Genomic DNA, 21487 nt, shown 5'->3' on the forward strand with positions numbered 1-21487 from the left:
AACAGGGATCGTACCTTAAAAGAAATTGTATGAACATATTGCACGATAGAACTTAATTTAGGAAATGTTAAGATTTATACGGTTTTGCAAATAAGATTGTTTTCACTTTATATATGAACTTATTATTATTAAGACGACGATGACGTAGCCTTGTGACGTCACGCGAGGAATTTCAACATACTAGATTTAAAGCGCAGCTTTTGAGGAAATTGAAAGTACTATTTCAATTTAGAGTGAAATCGAAAGCGCCTGTTTCAGCTATTTCGTGAACTTTTGGTTGCATTTCTTTATAGGGCACCATTCAGCAACTTGTTCTGCAGTACGTCAATACTAACCAGACAAAATAACTTTTTTGGTGACGTCTACGTAATGTGCTACATGCCGTTGCCATTAAATAATGGTTGGCGTAATGCTTTAAAGTATTGAGGTTTTCCTGTTGCTACGGGCCACATAAAATTTGCGAAACTCTTTAGTCGGTCGAGGACATTTAATGAAAAAAAAAAGACGCAATAAGCAATGAGCAAACGGAACAAGGCTCTCCATAGGTCATTCAAGTGGAATTCATTTCCGAATCACGTGATAATCTGCCATCACGAAGAGCATTGGCGTTTTTCTTAACTTCCGTTACAAAATAGTTTTACCCTTTGTTGACTTTTTGGTTACGTCTTTATTTTTTGCTTCCTCTGTAGGTATTGGGTAGTCAACAGCGAATACGCCCTAATGGCTACATTACATAAATAACACATTTTGTGGGGTAACCATTCGAACCTTATCTGCCTGATCAGTGCGTATATGCCATGACCTGCCGACCGCAGTTAGTCTCTGTTGGTTCTAGACTCGTTCAAGTCCAGACATGACATGGAACAACCAATCTCGGAAACTTGATCGAAATAGACCTATGTGAAACGTATCACTTTCCTGGTACGCGCGAACGAAAGTCCACTGCGTCCGCTATCAAGCTGAGAAGGTTTAGCATTGAATTTCGGAGGTACCCATCGTTTTTCACGAAGTTTACCATTTCAATTGCTAAGCCATCCAACAGTGCTCGTGAACGGAAGTTGCAGGAAGATGCAGCGACTTCTTTAGTTACAGGATGATGGACGAAGAATGTATATGATCCGCAACACGAGACGTGTTTTTCGATGACGCATACACCAGTCATGGCGTCCGTCAAAACTGGCCGACGTTCACCATCTCTCCATAGTCCCCAATCTTTTCCTAAATGATTTTGTTCAGGGGTTAAACCAGATTCTGATATCTGCAAACAATGCTTGAAAAACGTACACTCTTTAACCTCTGGTGATTAAAAAAAAAACAAAAAAACATTGGTGAAAATATAGTTATCATAGATCTGTCTACTGATTCGATGATTCGATCTCAGTCATCTCATAGTCATGGTCGTGTCCAACAGTCCAAGTAGACAAAGAATCAAGTTATCGCGCTAGAATAAAAAGCGGCAACAGCGCTGTTTTAATCCATTGCAGACCACACGATATCTGGAGGGAGGTTGTTTGAAACGAAAATGTTGGACGTGAAAATTAATCGGAAGCTCCTGCCAATTAAATCACATTATTTCCTTTTTAATGCAGGTGATTTTGTTCGCATCTATTTGGTTAAATGAAAATCTCCACTTATGTTTCCATTTTTATTTTTATTTTAAGGCACTGCTCCCTTAATGCCTTATATTCCCACATATGCTAAACAGTTAGGTATCCCTTCTAGTGGTGTTGGAATAATGTACTCTATCTTTCCGTTTGTGGGACTGATAGCTAAACCGTCCTTTGGTGCTTTAGCTGACAAATTCAAGAAAGGAAAATTAATTTTTGTTTTAGCCATTGTGTTTACAGCTCTATTCTTTGGCTCTATGGCTTTCATACCTGCACAGTCTACGGAGGCTTTTATGGAATTAGAGTGCAGCAATGGAACTTACTTGAGAACTTGTAATGTCACCGATTCCTGTGTTTTAGACAAAATTGAAATGGAATTCCAAGACAAAGAGATTATGGAGTGTAAACTAGTATGTACAGACCCCAACTATTTATTTCTAGAACAAATATGTAGTGAGTGGAATGTTAGCAATTTATGCTACACAAATATGACTCATCTAGAGATAACTACCTATACCAATATTACTCACAGTAGTTTCGATCAAAACTGTGTTTATTTCCCTATAGAAAAAATAGTATTAAATGAGACTGTGATTGAAAACCCACAATGTAGTGGAACCACAGCTATCAAGTGTTCAGTTGTTTGCAACAGCTCAACAGTCATGGACTATGTTCAAACTGCAATCATTGAGCAGATAGCTGACCCTTATTACACCACTGTCCAATTTCAAATGCTGTTTTTTTTAATGGCCGGGGCGTGGGCAGCTCAAGCCGTAGTTGTCAGCCTCTCTGATGCAATTTGTTTCAATCTCCTGGGTATAGTATGATTTGAGATTACATTCCGTGCCGTTTATGTGGTTTTATTAACGAATGTATTCTTTAGGAGACAAGCCCGAGAACTATGTAAGTAGTTTCGAAAAATTGCAAGAGAAAACCACTATTGGTAACGTTACCTTCTGCAGGGAGCGCAAAGACTTTGGGGAGCAGTTGGGTGGGGCCTTATGGCGATTATCGCTGGATACTTGATCGACCTGGCGAGCGTTGGACAGCTCCAGAAAGATTACACACCAAGCTTCTATTTGGTCGTCATCATTCTAGCCATCAATGCGGTGTCCGTAATCAAAATCAAGGTTTGTACCTGTCTCTTTAAACGAAGTCTTTCCACCCTAACTTAATTATTTGGCCCTTTTCAAATATTTATCATCAAGGTTGACTACCACCACGAGCCTTATCAAACGGAAAAAATTCTAGTTCTTTTCAGAAATGTACGAGTTGTCTTGTTCCTGTTTAGTTGCATCACCTTTGGCATATGTATCGGATTAATATGGCAGTTTCAGCTATGGTAGGTAGCATTTCTTTTTACAGTACAAGTTCAAGTACGCAGGCTACGGACACACTATCCAATTTCACCAGGTTTTTAGAGGACTTAGCATCTGCTCAAGGCTGCGATTCATTAGAGTGGATCAAATTACTGCAAGGGTTAGCCATGGGTGTCCAGTGCTTTCTTGGGGAGGCCCCCTTTCTCTTTTTATCAGGTATGCTCGGTGTACTAGTGTTCAATTTCAAATCAATTGCCAATAACTATTCCGCCAATGAGTATAGGAAGAATTTTAAACAAGCTTGGACACGTTCATACTATGACAATGATTTTATTGGTAATGGGCATTCGACTTCTAGCCTATTCGTACCTGGTGAACCCGTGGTACACGTTGCCTATCGATTTGCTCAACGGATTGACATTGGGCGTTTATTGGTCCACTGTATGTTATCGTGAATTTCATACAGCATTTAAATCAAATTTTTAAACTTTGCATTTTATTACTACCAGATGGCATCATATGCGAACTTGATCGCCCCACCTGAAGCCACAAGTACATTGCAAGGAATATTTGGTGCCTTATTTGAAGGAATAGGTAAGTTAGCCAATGTTATTCAATGTTATTCAATGAAGAGCAAACCAGCGGCTTGATCTGAACAGGTACGTCGATTGGCAGCTTGCTTGGTGGTTTTATCTATGAAAGCTATGGTGGCGCTATCATGTTCCGGTCCTTTGGAATCTATGCATTAATCTACGGAACCCTTTACTCTCTCTGTCATTTTGCAATGGACTACAAGAAAACATCTTCGGAAACCAGATGTAAGTCCTTATTTTTTTTTTTTACTGTATGCATGCAGTAGGTTACTGATCCGTCTTTTCATTTTCAAAAGACTCGTTGGATGATAGGGAGCGTGAAATTTCAGTGAAAGGTACGGAGTGATTGTTGCATGGTTTTTGTGGTTTAAGCTTGCGTTTGCGTGTTTGTGTGGTTTACGCTTGCGTTTCACGTGTTTATGTCTGCGTGATTACGCAAGTGTTGTGGTCAAGAATGAGTATTTCTCTGGGTTAAACAAAAGCTAGCGGTATTAGTTTGAACGAAAGAAAAAAATTCAAAATTGTGTTTCTTAATCTATTGTAGATTTTCCCTCTGATGGCAGATTTTTATCGAATTACGGATCTTTAATAACTGGCGATACTCATTCTAATTGATCAACTTTGTCCAGCTTTCGTATCGCAAAGCTACAAGTTTTTCGTTTACTTGAATGTGATTTTAAAAATTCCCTTTATTTTGATAGAATCTCGTAGACGAATCAGCAACCAAAGTTCGCCTTCCATAGTTGATTTTCAAAAAAATAAGAAGTATTAGCTTAGTATTTGAATTGAAATGAAGGATTCACTTTCGACCATTCCAATACATTTTGACAATCGAAAAATTCAATACAAATTTAACCAAAGACACCATACCGAACAAAATGTAAATACCTTAATTTAGCTTTTGCGTAGATTGATGAAAATTCGTAGCATGGCAACAACCGATGTCTCGTTAGTCTATTCCAAAGTCAAATCATTTTGCTTCTTTGAAACGCTGTTTCAGTATAACTACCATTTGAATTCGTTCTTGAGGATAAGTAGGCATGTAGAGAGACTCAACGTGAAGTGCCTAGTCACGATTTGATGACTTAATCTTAATGGTGCTTGAAGACCGTGATGTGCAAAAATGTTATTCGAGCCAGGAAACTGCAGGTAGCTTTTGCCACATGCCGCTGCGAGATATTGCCATGTACCTTCACATTTTTTAATTTTACAGTAGCTTTGACCTTGTTACGAAATGTGTACAAAAATACGTTGTCGGTACTTGCTAAAAGAGGGGGGGGGGATTCGAAAGGAAAGACTATCTAAAGCCTGATCACCTTGCTTCCGTACCACGTCTTCATCATTAAGCGCTCTTGTTTATCGAGTCAGGAAGACCACTAGTGTGACCATGACGCGGGTTTCCTATCGTCGTTTTATAAATGTAATAAAACTATCTGCACCGAAATACAGTATCGAATAGATAGATTTTTGGATACGTTCCATCGAGAACAAAGTATCATGCATGATTGATCACGTCATGACATCCCTTTCGATCATCATTAACGTATTTCTTTTTGGATACTATGCGTTCTTTCTCGCTATCTGTTTTTCAGTCGGCGTAAAAGAATGTGTATGTATCCCATAAATATTTTGTTGGTGCCTATCACTAATGCTCCGAATGAATGGAATATGCAGCAAGCAGGTATGCGTCTCTAATCCTTAATAATTGATTAGAGACGTGGACCCAAAACTCGAGTTGGATAACGAGATTTGAAAAATGATCTCTTTATCGCTAGACCATCAAATCCCCTTCTCTTTTACTTTAACGTAATTATTGCGGCAGTAGACTGTAGGTAATTTAAAGTTTGAAGTTTGAAACCTGCAGCGTTTGATCTTTGGACTTGGCAGCAGTCATCAGCACGGAAAGTTGCGCGTGCCGTAGCAGGTTTTTCAAATGCGAAATTTGATTTCATTTTTCCCCGATATAATTTGTAACCGTCATGCCCTGCTTATTGCGTGACAACATTAGTGTGGTTAAGCGACAAGGTATGGTTATTCGTCCATTCTAGAAGCTTGAGAATAAGATGTAGAGTCTCACAAATTCGAAGTGGTTTGTAGACCTTGTGCGAATTGAAATAACTTTGTAGTTTGGAAGGACCATGTCCATCTCTGTATTTCTTTTCCCGAACAGATTTTGTCGACATTGTTTGCATTCTCATAACAGAAAATCCCTAGAGCAAAACAAAAATTACTTGGAAGAACCAGGCAATAGAAGTTGTCTATTTCAGTAGTTGATTTTCGAATTAAACTTCAATTCCGATTGTCAAAATTATTCTTCGTCATCTTTTTATGCTCTTAGAAAACCGGTTCGAAGCCTTTAATCGCATTTCGGTGCATGTTGATAAACGCAGAATGACTCCGCAGAGTCTATGGTTAGCTTTCGCGTTTTGCGTTCATGTCTCTTACCACGTACACCAAGTTAATCGAAGTGTAATAATCGAGTTTTTTGTTTACGTGCTGCACATCATATTAGGTGTAACCTCCAACAGAGGTTATCCCTAGTTTGACGGTGAGATCGCGATTCTGCGGAATGACTTGTATGGTTACCACCAACTTATAAATGGGAGTAGTCTTTCTATGGTATCGATTTGAATCTACTTGACAAATTCGTTAGTTGAACAAGTTGATTTAACAATCGAATAGCAAATGAGCAACTTGGATTTGTGCGATATATATTCATGAGATTCAAACCAAAGAGTTTCACTGAATTTCGGTCAATCTGGAGATTTAAATGCAATAGTTCCTAATACCTGTGGGATAGAAATGAAAGTCTTCTTTTTTTAGGACGCAATATGGCCTGTCTTAAAAAAGCGTAATAAATAATAGTTTTAAATACTGTTTAAAATATGCATGCAAGACAGGTCTGACAGCAGCAAAATATTCTAGCAGGTGAGTATTTTTGAATGTAGGTTCCGTGTTTTGCCAGAGACATTTAGTTCCATATTAGTGGCTGTGTCTCACGGTTGTGGAATAATCGTCTTCACCCTAAAAATTTTCCTCCTGAAGGGAAAGAAGGCCAGCTAGTAAATACCATGGCTCCATGATTGAAATCCCAGGCAGCAACAGCACATATAAAAGAATGGGCAAGATAACGGCACCCCGGGGCAATACCTGCGTGTGTCTATGGAGCGCGTGACGTCACCGTTCGCTTGGAGAGTTTCAAAAGCAACAGTCAAGCCCATCAATGCAATAGTTGTGTTGCAGCAACCACGAAGGCTGGTCCTCAATATTTCAATCGCTAGGATTTCCCTGTGATCTCCAGACGAAAGAGAGAAAGAAAAATTTCTAAAACCGGATAGTGCTGTGGTTGCATGTGGGTTTTATTTTTTTGAGTTACTAAAAAAAAAAAAAAATCTTGTGAACTTGAAAGAAGAGACCAACAGGCTTCATCTCCACGGTCAGGAAAAATGACCGATCCAACCTCTTCGACCAAGGCAGCAACAACAAACTCTTCTTGTAGCTTGAACAAATGGCGTGTCATACCTATTGTTGTCGTCTTTCTCATCACTCTTGCTGTGTTGTTATGCGTCTACCGACTGCGTGCTGATTCATCGGCGCCATCACAAATCACTGCTTCATCTTCTAGGCATTCAACAAAAGCTGGGTATGTTCGTTTACGTCTAATGTAATTGTATCGGGTAGTGATAGCGTCAGTCTTTTTTTTTCCCCAAAAAAATCCTATTTTCTATACTTGGGTTAAATACCAGTTTCTTCTACGTTGTTTGCCGTCGGGGACCTTTCTTTTCTTTTTCCACAGTATTCTTAATACGGGATAAGTGGGTTCAATAGTCGACTGTATCCAATCAGTCTGTGATTTTTGTGATCAATTATGTTCAGTTACCTTGAAAACTATCAGAAAAATTATCTATTGCCATTTACGTCCGTTCACTGAACGAACAGAGAAGAGAAAACGGCCAGTCCGTTGGAATGACAACACATTAGAAGGTCAAATTGGAAGTGTTTAATGATGTTTTTGCCGTTAGCCATCCTCTTGTAGCCGACATCGAGTAGCAGTACAAATAAAGAAAAGAGGATGGCATTGAAGGTTGCTAGAATAACATTTCCTTATTGTTTTGCAAACAAAGATTATTCCATGTCATCGTTTTTAACTCATCCTCTGAAATTTATTTTTCCACCAAATTCGGTAGTAACATTGATGAATTATAAAAGCTCTAAGAATCTGCGTACCAATGCCAGTTCGTTTGCGTGTTGCACGAGTCCATCTTTTATACCGGTTTGCAACATCCTAAGGCATTTAAGCTTAAGAAATGGCAACAAAAAAATTCACAAGCCTTCGTAACATTTTTGTTTCGTTTGTTGTTTTTTTTATTCTCGTTACTTCATAGGAATACGAGGAATCGTGCCAAAGAATTGAAGAGCATTTGGGAAGAAGGACGAACGAACGATAGATGGTTGGTGGTTACCGATGACCAAGATACCGCTTTCATTTGTGCGCTTGCCGACATCTCTGCCGAATTGGAATGGCGCATGCTTGTTGTGGGAAACAACATAAGTTGCTGCAGGTAAGAAAAAAAAGTCAACTTTTTCTTTTTCGCTAACCGTAAATAGTATGACACTATGTACACTTGGATATGTGCTGTGATAGAACGAGCAATGGAAAGTACGACCTGCTTTTCATCGCTCTGTTTCTCCCCAAGGCTTTTTAAAGTCTTCCAATAGAGCAACCGCGACATTGCCCGTACGAAATGAACATAGGTATTTGTTTATAATGACCATTCCCGTTGCGACGTCCACCAAAAACCGCGTAAACAACTTAGAAAATACGTGAAAGTTTTACGGATCAAGTCTGATATCCAACTTCTCTTCCATCCCTGTGGCTTAGCCGTGTGCGTTTCCAGATAAATTCAGAAAAAAACAAAAAACAAAACAACCTTCTCTTTCAAACTTCTTCATCGCAAGTGATGACTGCTATTGCTCGTATGTAACATTTCACTTGCTTCACAAGGGAAATCGTTCTCCGCAAGTTTTCTTGCCTCTATTCTTTTTCGTCTTTTCATCGCAATTATTTTCTACGGCTGTTTTTTTTTTTAAATAGAAAGCGACAAGGAATGTGCTTTCTCCAGCATTAAAAAAATTATACTTTTGTCGTGTATATACAGCGCATCCCTTCGACCATCCGCCTTTATGCCTGATTCGTTAAGTCCTCACGTTTTTTCGTGCCATACTAATTACAAATGATGGCAGTTAGAAATGTCTTGGTATGGAAGTTGTCCCCTTTTCTCCTACGTTAATTCTCGAAGAAAAAGCTGCAAAGTTTGATTTTATCTGTGTTGTTATCAACAGTCTCATTAGACGCCAAAAGACAGGCTAAAAGGTTAGAAGAAAAAAAAAGGGGGAAGATGATTTTGAAGCTGGCTTTTCTTTCGTAGTTCCCTAGTTTTTCCCCCGACTTCAATGGGGTATGTGAAAGTATGGGAACCAGTAATGAATAAAACAATTAAGAAAGCGTAAGATTAGTCTTTGTGGTTCGACGACTGAAAACTTCTCGTGCGAAATACGCTTTCACCCAGTTAAATGTCGACGTCATGAGTATGACAGGTTAAAAAAAAAAAAAAAAGGCTCTTTTCAAGTGCGGATCAAACAAGGAAACGCTAACCTAAATTATAAGAAGAAGAAAAAAGCATTGACAAAGGCGGGGACAAGTTAAAGAAAAAGAACTTTTTAGTCCGCTTGTACGTTTTGTGTAAACGACACGCCAAAAGCATTTATTTCCATTCGTCGAAAAATAGGTAAGTCTATTCGTTTCGCAACAAAGGAAATGCTGTGAATAAAACAAATATCTGCACGTGCAGAATTAACTATGCGTCACCTTTCCTTTTTGAATAATGGACGTTCATTGTTTCCTGAAAAATTTATTTTCGCTGGTGACACGTTTTGTGGCATTGCCTCATGAATCTTACTGGAAATCCCCCGGAACGTTTAAACAACATCCATTTGCGAACTGATCTCAAGGTTTGCTGGAGGCCAGAAGATTCAGTACACATTTTTGAAATTCCGGAAATTCTTTGCAAGGTGTATACCCCGCGTAGCGAGTCCAACCTTCATGTGTTTTTCAGTCGACTCGAACATCTTTGATGGTAACAAATTGACACTCTTCTATTCAAGGACAATTCGATTCCATTTTAGTTTTCAGAAGCTACCACTGTGAAATCGGTAGATAAAAAAGAGTTGAAACACAGGTGTTCGGCAGAGTCGTTCTTATATAGTTACGGTTGGAGACGCATAACCTTCCAAATAACATTTGAAAAAAAAAAAATAATAATAATAAATTTATTTTATTTTTTTTGTTAATTTGAACCATGCAAGATGCATGGAAAATCGTGGTGATGGGCGTTGGAATATTGCGTGTATTCGGTCACGTTTACTGTGCTATAATTGTTTGATGGGATAGGTGCATGATGATATGTTAAGATGGATTGCAGATCCTGATTCTACTGCCAAGTTAGAAATAACCTTGGAATGGCGTGTTCGGGCAAGGTTGATATTGTTGATGCCGTGACATCTATTAATCCCCAACTTGTCATTTCGAATAGGATGTGCTGAAGGGTGTGGGATTTAATCTATTGTTGCACGTCTCACGTGAACTTGGAGTCTTTGCAAAATTTTGAGGATGTCGATGACAAGGTTTCTTAAGAAAAGCGTTAAAAAATTATGCCAAGTACCGTTAGCCATTAGTTTTTATCGGTATAGTGTCTCGAGAATGTATTGCCATGTATTAATAGACGTTTTCACCTTTATAAAAATAGGAAAACGTGTATGCTGCTGGATGATTTGAAGCTGAAAAATTTGCATTATGAAATTCTCACGGCCATGGAGTCCACATCCAGGGTGGAAGCTCGTCGTAACGCCGGATATCTTTATGCCATTCAACATGGAGCACGCCATATTTTCGACTCTTATCCGGAGACGTACACGTCAGCAAAAATTCCATTGGAGGTAGCGTACCTGGCGGTTGACATTTTACAATAGTGCATCATCAGTTTGGATTGTTTCAACAACATTTTTTGTGTCTTCTTTTATGTGGCCTTTTCCAGACGTTCAGACGCGAAATGTTTCGCCAGCTGCAGAACGTTGCCCTTAACGTTGCTCTCGGCGTAGTTAGCGAGAGGCCGTACGTGAAACGAGTTCAAAATCCTTACGCTCACTTTGGTCGTCCGGATTTGTGGACAGAAGGTTTCAGGAGAAATAATCAACGTTTCATTCACAACCACATTTATCGCATATGCGAAGTCAGACCTCCTTCAATAGAAAAGGTAAAATATTCCGAGATTGTGTGTGTGTCTGTGCGTCACTTAGTTATGGCCCAGTTCATAATTTCGTAAGGGAATAACCCCTGGGTTTTTTTATGGAAATTTCCAGTTTCTGGAACCATACCGCTATCGAAACTGGTCTCTCGGGTTTGTTTACGCAAACAGAAATCCCATTTTTGTTGCAATTTTTCAATACCTGTTGCTTTGTTGTTAAAAGTAACTGCTTTAGTTTCTAATTGGCCGTTACGCGTTACATAATAATCTGTAACGGTATTCACTTGCTTTTTTCTTTTAAATCAGAGGCAATAGCCCGAAGCCAAATTTTTCATAAGTGGGTGTATTGCTTTGCTATGTCTTGCAACTGCTAATTGACTTTTTATGTAAAGTGAACTTGCGGCCATCGTAGATTTTATGGAGCAAGATTTTATGGATAAATCTGGATTGAATTGTTTCTTTTGATTTAAATCGTTTTTAGACATTGGCAATCAAATGCTTAACATGGACACTGAACCTTTAACAAACCACGTTTCTTTTCGTTCAGTTTTTAGATATAGACGAAGATTACTTTGATTGGGCAGCACCAGCCTTAACGTTGCCTGGATCGACGGTAGCACCATTTTCTTCCAAAAATACCTTGTACTCGATTGAAGCTTTCTGGGGACTCGTTCTCTTTCCTACCGGCAACTCATCGCAAGTACCTACCATCCCTCCCCATCTATTGCGAACATTGTGGTACGTAAAAACTAGCACACTACCGCAAATTGTTGATTGCCACAAGGCGTCAACCCAAAAAAAGTATACATAGTAGTTTGACCAAGATAATTTCATTTAAACCCCCCCAAAAACAAAAAAAATTAGGAATCAAGCCGTGCTGGGAGACATCGCCGGAAGCCTGAAGTTGTCCCTGGCCAACGTTTCTACATTGCAAAGGTAAATGAATTTGAAATAACAAGCGAAGACGATTGATAACAATTAATTTTAGATTTACGGTAATTAAGAAAATAGGGCAACATGATTGAATGGGATAGGTAACGTGCCTTGTTTGCCAATTGCTGTGAACAAGTATTTGGAATCCGTGTCTATACGGTCGATTGATTTCGAAATGACGGGTGAAATTCTCGAATCTCTCTCATTCATGGTAGACCATTCTTTCTTTTATTTTCCTGCGTTTTGTTTGACTGACCTGCCACACTTTCACTTCCGTTATTGGAAGGGCTTAAGGCCAAAATAGTTTTATTATTACCCGTTTCTATTCTTTTGGTCTCAATACTGGCTTGGAATTTCCATGAGCCAGAGCTAAGGGGCGCTTATCAAAAACGAAAAAATTAGAAGGGATAAAACTAACTGTTGAAATCTTTTTCCAATACTGTACTAAAAAAAAGCCGGTTATAGACTGTATCGTTAAAGTCGAAAAGTATCACGCCCTACATGTTCCAGTTCCAAATTTGGTTTCAAACCCATTTTGTTTTTAACGAACAATTTTTTGATGGGGTAACAAACAACAAGGTCAAATTGGAAAACGTAGGATACAATGAAGGAAAGTAAACCCTTTGTGTTTTAACTATCGCCATAGTAGTTTGGTTGATAGTATTACGTCGACGAACTACAAGCATTCGCACTGTTGTTGGGCTATGCTAATTATGTTGAGCTCGCTTCAAAAGGATCCGCCTCTATAGACAACTTTCACATCAACGTAGCTCACTTGTCTAATTGAATACTAAATTGTGTGCGTTAGTAACACCTTTTCAACTGCATGGTGACTCATGCCAATTGCTTCTCCAGTCCTGCCTATAATTGATTTCAATTTTCTTTTTTTTTTTGTTGCTGATTGTGAAACGCAGACGTGAGAAAAGCCGAAAAAATCCAGCAGATCTACGGGAGCCGGATGGCCTTGCTAGTTTCATCCTAAAGTGGACATGTTCGACCAGGTCGTCATTGAGCTGCACGCGCGATTTATTTCAGACCATGTTCCAGTTACACTACATCTCCTTCAAGAGCCTTGGCATTTTGCAGAGTTGGATCAACGATCTTAAACGTTCCCATTATCTCGAGCCGCCAGTTATTCCTCGTCGTAGGGGTCAGATGAACCCTTGTCTTGGTGCTGATGGTCTGTACGGTGTGGCCTTCTATCCAGCTCTTCCGGTGAAATCCATTAGTATGGAGCAGCTTGAGCGACGCAATGCAACAATTGAACGTTTCAAAAAAGAAGAAACACGACTTGACGCTTTGAACCGTGCCTTAAGCGAGACATTAGATGTTAGCCAGTCCAGGCCTAATGTTCGTGATCTCGTCATTCAAGGCCCTAGCATCGTGTACAGCGAATCAGGTGAACACAACATTGCAAAGGAGGAACCTGTTATTGTTCTCTCTGCTGAAGCTGAAGGCACTCACGAAAGCCCGATTACATCCCGTCACGCGAAACTCTACGATAGCCACGGTGCTATCGAGATGCCAATTTTGCGCGAATTTACCGACAATGCATGTCCAGGATATTCACAACTTTTGCCTCACATACCTGACAACCCTTTCAAAAACGTCTTGCTTATCGTGGCAATGACTGCGATGCGCTACGAAATGATTCCCATGTTCGAAGTAGTGTACCGGGAGCATTTCCGTAACATTCTTTACTGTGGCAGCCCGCATGATTCCATAGAAATCTTTCTGCGCAAATATCAGCTATCAGAAGATCGTTCCTTTTCATTTCTTCCAATCCATTCAAAGTATACTTACGAATGCCTTTTGGGTGCCCTTGAGATGGGCTACAACGTTGACGGATGGATCATGTCGACGGACGACGCCCTTATCAACAGCTGGAACATTCACCAAATGAATTACTCGAAACTCTGGTACAGTGGCGACTCCAATGTTCAAGTTACAGCTGCAAATTGGAAAACGTTAGATCCTGGAAGTCAAAAGTTGCCGAGAAGCCTTGACGGTGTTCAAAAAGTCCTTGAATTCCTCAAGAGCTCTTTGATTGGATCAGTTCTACCAGACGATGCCAGCAGCGGAGTTGGTAGCCGTGGGTATCACGAACATCATCATTACAGTCCATCCAGAATAACCAAACGAGAAGCGGAAATTGGAACAGGCAAATTTAAAGACAAATTGCTGTTGGAGAAAACAGTTTCGGAATCTCGGAATCATACGATGGAACCACATGATGATGAGGGTCCCCACGATGCCACGCCCAAAATGTCCGAACTTTCATCAGACCAAATGCTTCATTTAAGTGGACGGACAACATTTGACGCGATCGAGCTGAAGAAAGCTATGAACGGCAGTGTTGGCTCAGCACCTCAACCAAGAAAATTATCTTCCTTGAATTACGTTTTCGATACGGGAGATAACAAAACGGAAATCGACGTTGAATTGATTGAAGACGAGGCAACTACCACAAAAGTTAAATCTGAACACCAAGAAATTGAAGATGTGTTGGCCAAGCCAGTGAACACCACATCGAGTAAATCGGTTGAAATTGATAATCCCACTATTCCAGCAGAGGATGAGGACATAACATCGATGGAAATTGAACGATCATTCATCAACGTGCACAACACCGATTTAAGAAAGTCTGACGGAATTGATGATGTTAGGTTACCACCCGTGGCTGGCGATGTGGAAATCGAGCTACCATTATTATCCACCCTTCAGAATACAACCTCTGTTGAGGCTGACCTAATTGAAGCTGTCGAGCTAATGGTTTCTGAAGAAGACGTATTTGCTGAAGGCGACGACCTAAGTGAAAGTGAAACAGAAAGACCTGTTTCTGAGGTTTTGCGCAAACTTCTCGTTGCTACTCGTAACACTACCAATGTGGAACAACCGGATTTGACTGAGGTCATCGAGACAGTAAGCAACGTTTCTACAGAGCATAACTCATCATCAACGAGTTCTGCAGAAAAGCTTTCAAATTATACCAACTCACCTCCTGAGCTTACTGTCATTATCGAAGAGATATTGGTAGAAGATGATCAGAACAAACCTGTTTCGGATAAGCAAGAGAGTCCTATTGTTGACCTGCTAGAACATCAGATAAACTCATCAACAGAACTGTCTGACCCACGAGAAACGCCTTTACACAATAGCAGTGTCAGTGATCCAGAGCTCGTCAGTTCGGTCGAAATGGAGGTCACAAAACCTGAAAGCAATCAAACAGAAATTGTTGGACTGGAGGTTGCAATTGCTTCTTCTATATCTCACAACGAAACGTCGACTCCTGTAATCGTCGAAGAACACAAGCATTCGGAAGAGTCGACGACAACATCCAAAACTACGTCATCGCATCCCCGAAGTCATCCACCGACGATATCGGGAGAAGAAGAGCGGAAGAACGCGGAGACGTTGCATGTTGGTGACACTTTATCGACCTTGAAAGAGCTCTATACTTTGATCAAAGAAAATCTGGGAGTTCGATCAGACGACGCTGATGACGTCAGATATGCTGACGCAGCGTTTTATGGTGGTGATCGTGGTTACAGATTAAATCCAAAATCGATTCATCATTTCCGCTGTGAAAAAGGCACGAATTTAGAATTTTGCAAAGTTTCGTCTGAATTTCTTTACCAACTGTCGGAGAATATTGGAAAAGAATTCCAATTGGTTTACGACAAGGTTCCGCTGTATTACATTCCGAAGAAGGATCAGCTAAAGTTTTATCTTCTCAGCAATTTGATGTTGCAACACGGTGTGACTGATGAGATCGCCATTCCACTCATCCTTTCTGGTTTGGGTCCAGAAAATGAATGGGTCAAACTAGAAAAGTCCTATTTTGGTGGAGTGAAGGGTCGCACTAGCGACGCTTCCACCAGTAAATATCCGCTGTTCAACACCGCAGCCGCCGTATTATACCCGACAGATTTGAACACAGTTACCACCGACCCAAAACTTCAAAAGATTTTCTGCTTGAAATACTTGTTGCGAGTTCTTCAGTTGTAAGAGTCTAACTACGCATGTTTCAGTTTGTAGCCTCACTGCTACAGTCCTTCCAAAAGTATTCGAACAACTCCCTGATCACATTTATCATCACAAGGACTTCCTTTTACTTTATCAGGAATTAGATAGGTGAAGCGACACGTATTCAAGTTGTTTACCATAATGCTGTTTTATATTTCCAAGATATTATTGTACAAGATGTTTAAGCTTTTTACTTACGCTGGTACGAAAAGGATTTGCTTCTTTGACGGAAAAGAAAAAGCAAAACGCCGGACTTTTCCGAAAAGTAACTACAAAGCGAAAAACTGCAGGTTTGTTACCTGTTCAACATGTGATCTAATTTTATCTCGCCGAGCATAGGCTTATTTTTGCATGGGATAATGCCTCGTGCCCGATACTGTAAGCCAGCGTATGCCATGTCCGTAGTTATATGGGAGGCCTACTGTCTGCAATGGTGGTTTTAAAAATATATAAAAGTTTATCATATTCTATTTTTGTGTATGCTGTATGCCTTACCATTTGTATCGTCTATGAATTTCCAATAGAAATGTGGTTATGTTTTGAAAGAAAAATGCCACTTTCTTCTGTTATACAGCATAGAAATGTTGAACGTTGTTTTCAGATCAATGCTTTGATTAGTCCGCCAAAAGAAAGGGTGTTGTAACAACTGCAAGCATGCAGTTAGCAGTTGTACCTATGCAACCAGAATTCTTGTTCCAGAGTGCCAAATAAGGACATGGTTTTTAAGGGGTCGTTCTGAATTTCCTGGTGACGAAAAAAAGGCGATGGATATAAAGTGTATCACATAAACCTTAAATATTCAGAACTGAGGACTAAGCAATTTCGTTTGCTAGAAGCTAACTGTTCTCATTTAAAGTTTGTTTTTACGCAAGCCTATTAAAATGGCGAAAGCAGTTTACGATTCTGCGTCTGTTTCCCGTGCACTTTCGGGTGCTCCACATTCTATTGTTTCTACTACGCTATCATCGTTGCAGATACAGGAAGTATTAATTCTTGACAAGGGGCAAAATCTTGTGGTTTCCGCAATCGCGGGTAGTGTGCCATCATCATGCCACGACAAAAAATATGGATAATATTAGCATTTTTCTGATCGCTGCTAGAGTCTTTGATCATGCAATCTTTTCAATCTCTCTTGATGCGAAGTGGTGTGAAAAATAAATAATATAATGTGTATTAAAAAAGCTGCTATAATCACAAATATCTGCTTCAAAAGAAATACGTACTACATACTATAACCGGAAAGGGAGGTTCTGTCGGGTGTTGATAACCCAAAGTAACCTGACGTTCAAGTGCAGTATAGTCCAGCAGACACAAATTATCTTTCTAGCAGACGAAACAATAAGCCCAACAACAGATTGTAAGAACATGGTTTCGTAACTTTTGACTAGTGTGTTCTGTTCCTTGTTAGTAAAATGGATGTGGAAATCAATAAAAAACTCCTTCCTATGAAGGCTCATTATTTCTTTTTCAACGCCGGTATGATACTTCATCTGTTTTTGATGATCCAATCTAAATAAAGCTATTTCAAATGTTAAACCTACACAGGCCTTGCACCTCTAATGCCCTTCATTCCGACGTACGCCCGGCAATTAGGCGTATCTCAAGTCGGAGTTGGATTAATGTACACGGTGTTCCCGTTTGTTGGTCTTTTAGCGAAACCACTCTTTGGCACTATTGCAGATAAATTTAAAATTGGCAAACAAATATTTATCACTGCAATCATTTTTACTGCCATATTCTTTACAAGCATCTACTATGTTCCTGCCAAAACCAGTGAAGCAATTATTGATTTTGACTGCAGCATAATGACATTATTAAAGACATGTGAAGTAAGTGACAACTGCACACTCACACGAATTAATTTGGAAAATCCTGACATGATGTCAACAATGGAATGCACACTGACGTGCCATTCCCTTGAAAGCCAATTTCTTGAAGAGATGTGCGAAACCTGGAATGTTACTGATGTTTGCAACAAAAATCTAACATCAATTGAAATGAAAACCTATTCAAATATGAGCAAGGCTCTGTTGGAACAAACATGTCTCTATTTCCCTGTAGAAAGTATTATGTTGAATGAAACCAAAGTAGAAAATCCATACTGTAAGACAGCATCTTCAATGAAGTGCAGTACAGTGTGCAACAGTGCAACTGTGATGAGTTACCTTCAGAAACCTCTTACAGAAACTCCACAGGAGCCATACTATGCAACTGTCCAATTTCAAATGCTATTTGGCCTAATGATTGGTGCTTGGGCTAGCACTGCAGTTGTTGTTAGCTTAGGAGATAGCATCTGCTTTAATTTGCTGGGTAAGTTATCAAATATGTGTTGCTTAACTTTAATTAATACATTTTATTAATTATATTTAGGGAGCAAACCGCATGACTATGGAAGGCAAAGGTTATGGGGCGCATTAGGTTGGGGTATATCGGCAATTTTTGCCGGATATCTCATTGATTCAGTAAGCCATGGAAAAAACATGAAAGACTACACTCCAAGTTTCATATTAGTATTTATTATGTTAACAATAAATGCCATTTCTGTATCCAGAATCAAGGTTCAACAATTATTCTTTGAACTTCTACGTCGCTAAATAGTTTTTCTTAATATGGCTAAATTATTTTTAGATTGATTACCGCCAAGAGCCTTATGCATTTCAAAAAGTTGTGTCACTTTTCAAAGACGTGAAAGTTGTTCTATTCCTATTCAGTTGTATCACATTCGGAATTTGCATAGGATCGATTTGGCAATTCCTTTTCTGGTGAGTATTTCAATCAAATTTACAGATCGTAATGTATTTAAAATACCAAACTTTGTTCAGGTATTTAGAAGACCTTGCTTCAGCACAAGGATGTGATTCTTTGGAGTGGATTAAGCTCTTAGAAGGCTTAGCTATGGGCATTCAATGTTTTGCCGGAGAGGCCCCATTTCTGTTTTTATCAGGTGCGTAAATCCTTCTTCAACAGATGCAATTCCCCCTTAATGAAACCACCTTAGATTAATTATTGCATTTATGTTGCTGAAATTTTCAGGATGGTTCTTAAACAAGCTTGGTCACGTTCACACCATGACCATGATTTTGTTGGTTATGGGCTTTCGCCTTATATGTTATTCTCTACTAACTAACCCGTGGCTCACACTACCGATAGAATTACTAAACGGATTAACGCTAGGCGTATATTGGTCAACGGTATTACGCATTTCTTACTTTATTTTATTTTCATTTTACAGTGAACGCATTCTAATTTTTTTTTTCATATATAACAGATGACATCTTATGCCTACCTAATCGCTCCACCTGGAGCCGGTTCAACTTTACAGGGTATATTCGGAGCCCTTTTTGAAGGCATAGGTACTTAATTTTTTTAATAGCCGATCTTCTATTGGGATTCTAATTCATATTTTGGACGCAGGAACTGCGGTGGGAAGTCTTCTAGGTGGTTTCATTTTCCAAAACTATGGAGGAGCTACCATGTATCGCTCATTCGGAATTTACACGCTAGTTTTTGGTATTCTCTACTCATCCATCCACGCCTTTATGGACCGAAGAAACAAATTGACACGTAAAGGTAATTTTCTAAAAGACGAGAACATCAAGTTTGGTCTTATTCTAATAACTTTCCGGGCGGGCTACTTAAGAATTGGCGACTGGCATTGAAGATTATTCAAGCACAGGTATTTTTTCGTTAGTTCTGCTGACCTAGTTGTCGTCGATGTGTCTCTGTCCATCTCTTTGTGCAACATGAAAAGTGATTTAGTAGGATTTTTTAAGGCTTAGAATTGGACATGTCTTATTCAAACTGCTTGCCGTAGATCGCATTAAGTTTTTTTGTTTGTTTGGTAGTCTTTCTTTTACTGTTCCCACGTGTTTTGACATCATCGTTTATACTTGCATTTTTTATTTATTTTTGAAATTTTAGAATCCTACAGTCGTGTAAACCATGGTCCTGATGATCGGCTGTAATACTAGAAAATAGTAAAGGACTGTTCGTCGTTCGCAATTAGCATCAACGGATATCCTAGTAATGATACATGGGTGACCTAACGAAGAGCTCCAAATTCGGAATGATTCAGGCTCCACTCGTGATCTCCACTCTCGTCTGCGTTTTGTTAACGCAATTAAAGGGAACACAAGTAGTTTATTCTTTACCATAGCGAAGCCTTTCATATCAAAAGGTATTTAAAGCTAGAAATTTTCAGCATTGGATGTTCACATTTATTTTATGAGCATTTAGTACAAGAAATACTTTACATTTTCCATTCCTTTCTAAAATAGTTCTATGTATATTTTATCACAAGGAAATTCATTGCTTGCTTTTTAAAATTTGGTCGGCAAAATTTTGGAATTCATTTTTCAACATCCGAAGCATGAATCGTTGACCGACGTAGGTCTACATGTCAAACCAGTCCGTAACTGAATATTGGGAGCTTCTTCACCAAAGAGAGAATGAGATCTTTCATTGTCCCACTGTGACATCTGAACCGGCATCATTGGCCTGGAGTTTTTAAGTTTATGAGCCAAGGTCATAAAAATTGATTCAACATGGTTTGCTTGGCTGTCATCTTTAGCTGAGGTTTCAAAAAGCTGGGAAAGAAAAGAAAAAAACAAAGGGATAAGAAAATGTTAAATGGGAATAATATGAGGAATAAATACTGGCATGTTATGCATATCAGCAAACATTTGAGCTCTATTAGTATTGACCACTTGGGTTTCTCTGCAATCACATTTGTTTCCAACCAGGATTCTTGGTATCTTTGTGGTCAGTTGATGATCATTACATTCCTCAATCCAGCTAGATAAAGACTTAAAAAATCAAAAAATTAAAATATTAGATCAGATATAGACCAATTTCATCATATATTTACCTCAAATGAATGAGAATTGGTAACATCATAAACAAAAACAACTGCATTTACATTTCTATAGTAGTGATGTACCATTGATCGCCTAAATCTTTCCTGGCCAGCTTTCAAAAAGATGAAATCCATACAAAATGCAAAAATTTTTGTTTATAAACTGATATACCTGTGTCCCACAGCTGCAACTAGAATACAAATTTAAAAAATGCTCAGTTGTAACCAATAGCATGCAGACATATTGAATTTACTTTCAACTGTTCTCCATCAACATTTAACACCCTCTCCCTAAAGTCTACTCCAATTGTTGCTTCTGTTCTCCCTGGAAATCGTCCTTCACAAAATCTGTAAGTTAAGCAGGTCTTTCCAACAGCTGAATTTCCAACTACAATAATCTTGAACACCCTTTTTTGAGGTGATGATGAGAATGAACTGGCTGGAATGTCTGGATTTGCCTCCTCCATCATGTTATCACTACAGGTGAAACAATATTTACTTTAATTTTGAATAACAGTAGGCAGAAAAACTTTAAGTGTACACGCACTATTTGAGGCAGAGAATTTTCACCTGATTTTGGTTTACGTTGACAACATGATGAGAATAAAGAACGGATTTCTGTATTCGTCTGCTACAGTGGAGTCTTACTTAGAGATCCGGGTAATTTAATTTTATACAACAGCTTTCATATGTATGATTTTTTTAAATGTAACAAATGTATGGTTCAACAAGTAGTCATCGCGTTAATGCTAAAAATTGTATTTGTTAAAACAAATAGATATTAGGAGAGGTGTGCGAACTGTCATAACAAGCTAGACGGGCATTGGGTGGGCCTAAGAATGCTTGAGAT

At 39.1% G+C, this 21487-nt stretch overlaps 4 protein-coding genes and 1 long non-coding RNA gene across 11 annotated transcripts; 3 read left to right on the top strand and 2 right to left on the bottom strand.

Annotated features, from left to right (window-relative positions):
* Positions 1–1448: 1448 nt before the first annotated feature.
* On the top strand, positions 1449–6923 carry LOC116925805 (major facilitator superfamily domain-containing protein 6). 5 transcript variants are annotated; one of them, XM_045175283.1, is made up of 11 exons: positions 1449–1589; positions 1662–2423; positions 2491–2510; positions 2570–2737; positions 2816–2949; positions 3021–3142; positions 3210–3367; positions 3436–3520; positions 3586–3744; positions 3816–3854; positions 6565–6923. In XM_045175283.1, exons 1-11 carry the CDS (start codon positions 1523–1525, stop codon positions 6600–6602), a joined length of 1752 nt encoding a protein of 583 aa, XP_045031218.1. In that variant the 5' UTR covers positions 1449–1522; the 3' UTR covers positions 6603–6923. The 5 variants fall into 5 exon arrangements, with proteins under 5 accessions (XP_045031218.1, XP_032788464.2, XP_032788463.2 ...); XM_032932573.2 differs by lacking the exon at positions 6565–6923 and adding an exon at positions 4064–4381; XM_032932572.2 differs by lacking the exon at positions 6565–6923 and adding an exon at positions 4221–4381.
* A 38-nt stretch (positions 6924–6961) lies between these two features.
* On the top strand, positions 6962–16368 carry LOC116925794. Its single transcript, XM_032932559.2, has 7 exons — positions 6962–7162; positions 7905–8081; positions 10326–10515; positions 10614–10832; positions 11371–11561; positions 11688–11759; positions 12671–16368. The coding sequence occupies exons 1-7, from the start codon at positions 6966–6968 to the stop codon at positions 15762–15764; spliced, it is 4140 nt and encodes a 1379-aa protein (XP_032788450.2). The 5' UTR covers positions 6962–6965; the 3' UTR covers positions 15765–16368.
* Positions 15912–17098, bottom strand: LOC116925823. The gene is made up of 2 exons (XR_006648149.1): positions 17006–17098; positions 15912–16526 (listed from the first exon to the last, which is right to left on the bottom strand). It is a non-coding gene; the product is annotated as an uncharacterized LOC116925823 (long non-coding RNA).
* On the top strand, positions 17097–20036 carry LOC116925807 (major facilitator superfamily domain-containing protein 6). 2 transcript variants are annotated; one of them, XM_045175284.1, is made up of 10 exons: positions 17097–17258; positions 17328–18092; positions 18153–18340; positions 18411–18544; positions 18605–18726; positions 18816–18973; positions 19051–19135; positions 19197–19352; positions 19423–19458; positions 19704–20036. In XM_045175284.1, the coding sequence occupies exons 1-10, from the start codon at positions 17195–17197 to the stop codon at positions 19745–19747; spliced, it is 1752 nt and encodes a 583-aa protein (XP_045031219.1). In that variant the 5' UTR covers positions 17097–17194; the 3' UTR covers positions 19748–20036. The 2 variants fall into 2 exon arrangements, with proteins under 2 accessions (XP_045031219.1, XP_045031220.1); XM_045175285.1 differs by lacking the exon at positions 19423–19458.
* LOC116925814 (ras-related protein Rab-33B) lies at positions 19977–21427 on the bottom strand. Of its 2 annotated transcripts, none has more exons than XM_045175291.1 (6): positions 21208–21427; positions 20892–21114; positions 20810–20828; positions 20650–20750; positions 20438–20587; positions 19977–20368 (listed from the first exon to the last, which is right to left on the bottom strand). In XM_045175291.1, the coding sequence occupies exons 2-6, from the start codon at positions 21105–21107 to the stop codon at positions 20138–20140; spliced, it is 717 nt and encodes a 238-aa protein (XP_045031226.1). In that variant the 5' UTR covers positions 21108–21114; positions 21208–21427; the 3' UTR covers positions 19977–20137. The 2 variants fall into 2 exon arrangements, with proteins under 2 accessions (XP_045031226.1, XP_032788481.2); XM_032932590.2 differs by having other exon boundaries at positions 21185–21427.
* Between the last annotated feature and the right edge of the window lie 60 nt (positions 21428–21487).

The sequence above is a fragment of the Daphnia magna genome, linkage group LG6, assembly GCF_020631705.1.
Source record: "Daphnia magna isolate NIES linkage group LG6, ASM2063170v1.1, whole genome shotgun sequence".
Lineage (NCBI taxonomy): Eukaryota > Metazoa > Arthropoda > Branchiopoda > Diplostraca > Daphniidae > Daphnia > Daphnia magna.

Coding starts and splice junctions, on each gene's coding strand:
- LOC116925807 (XM_045175284.1), top strand. CDS start 17,195: ATGGATGTGGAAATCAATAAAAAACTCCTTCCTATGAAGGCTCATTAT. Junction 18,974..19,050: donor TAGGCGTATATTGGTCAACG/GTATTACGCATT, acceptor CATATATAACAG/ATGACATCTTATGCCTACCT. Junction 19,136..19,196: donor AGCCCTTTTTGAAGGCATAG/GTACTTAATTTT, acceptor TTTTGGACGCAG/GAACTGCGGTGGGAAGTCTT.
- LOC116925805 (XM_032932573.2), top strand. CDS start 1,523: ATGTTGGACGTGAAAATTAATCGGAAGCTCCTGCCAATTAAATCACAT. Junction 2,424..2,490: donor AATTTGTTTCAATCTCCTGG/GTATAGTATGAT, acceptor TGTATTCTTTAG/GAGACAAGCCCGAGAACTAT. Junction 3,143..3,209: donor CCCCTTTCTCTTTTTATCAG/GTATGCTCGGTG, acceptor CAATGAGTATAG/GAAGAATTTTAAACAAGCTT.
- LOC116925814 (XM_045175291.1), bottom strand. CDS start 21,107: ATGATGGAGGAGGCAAATCCAGACATTCCAGCCAGTTCATTCTCATCA. Junction 20,588..20,649: donor CCAATTCTCATTCATTTGAG/GTAAATATATGA, acceptor TGATTTTTTAAG/TCTTTATCTAGCTGGATTGA. Junction 20,369..20,437: donor CTGATATGCATAACATGCCA/GTATTTATTCCT, acceptor TTTCTTTCCCAG/CTTTTTGAAACCTCAGCTAA.
- LOC116925794 (XM_032932559.2), top strand. CDS start 6,966: ATGACCGATCCAACCTCTTCGACCAAGGCAGCAACAACAAACTCTTCT. Junction 8,082..10,325: donor AACAACATAAGTTGCTGCAG/GTAAGAAAAAAA, acceptor TTATAAAAATAG/GAAAACGTGTATGCTGCTGG. Junction 10,516..10,613: donor CAGCAAAAATTCCATTGGAG/GTAGCGTACCTG, acceptor GGCCTTTTCCAG/ACGTTCAGACGCGAAATGTT.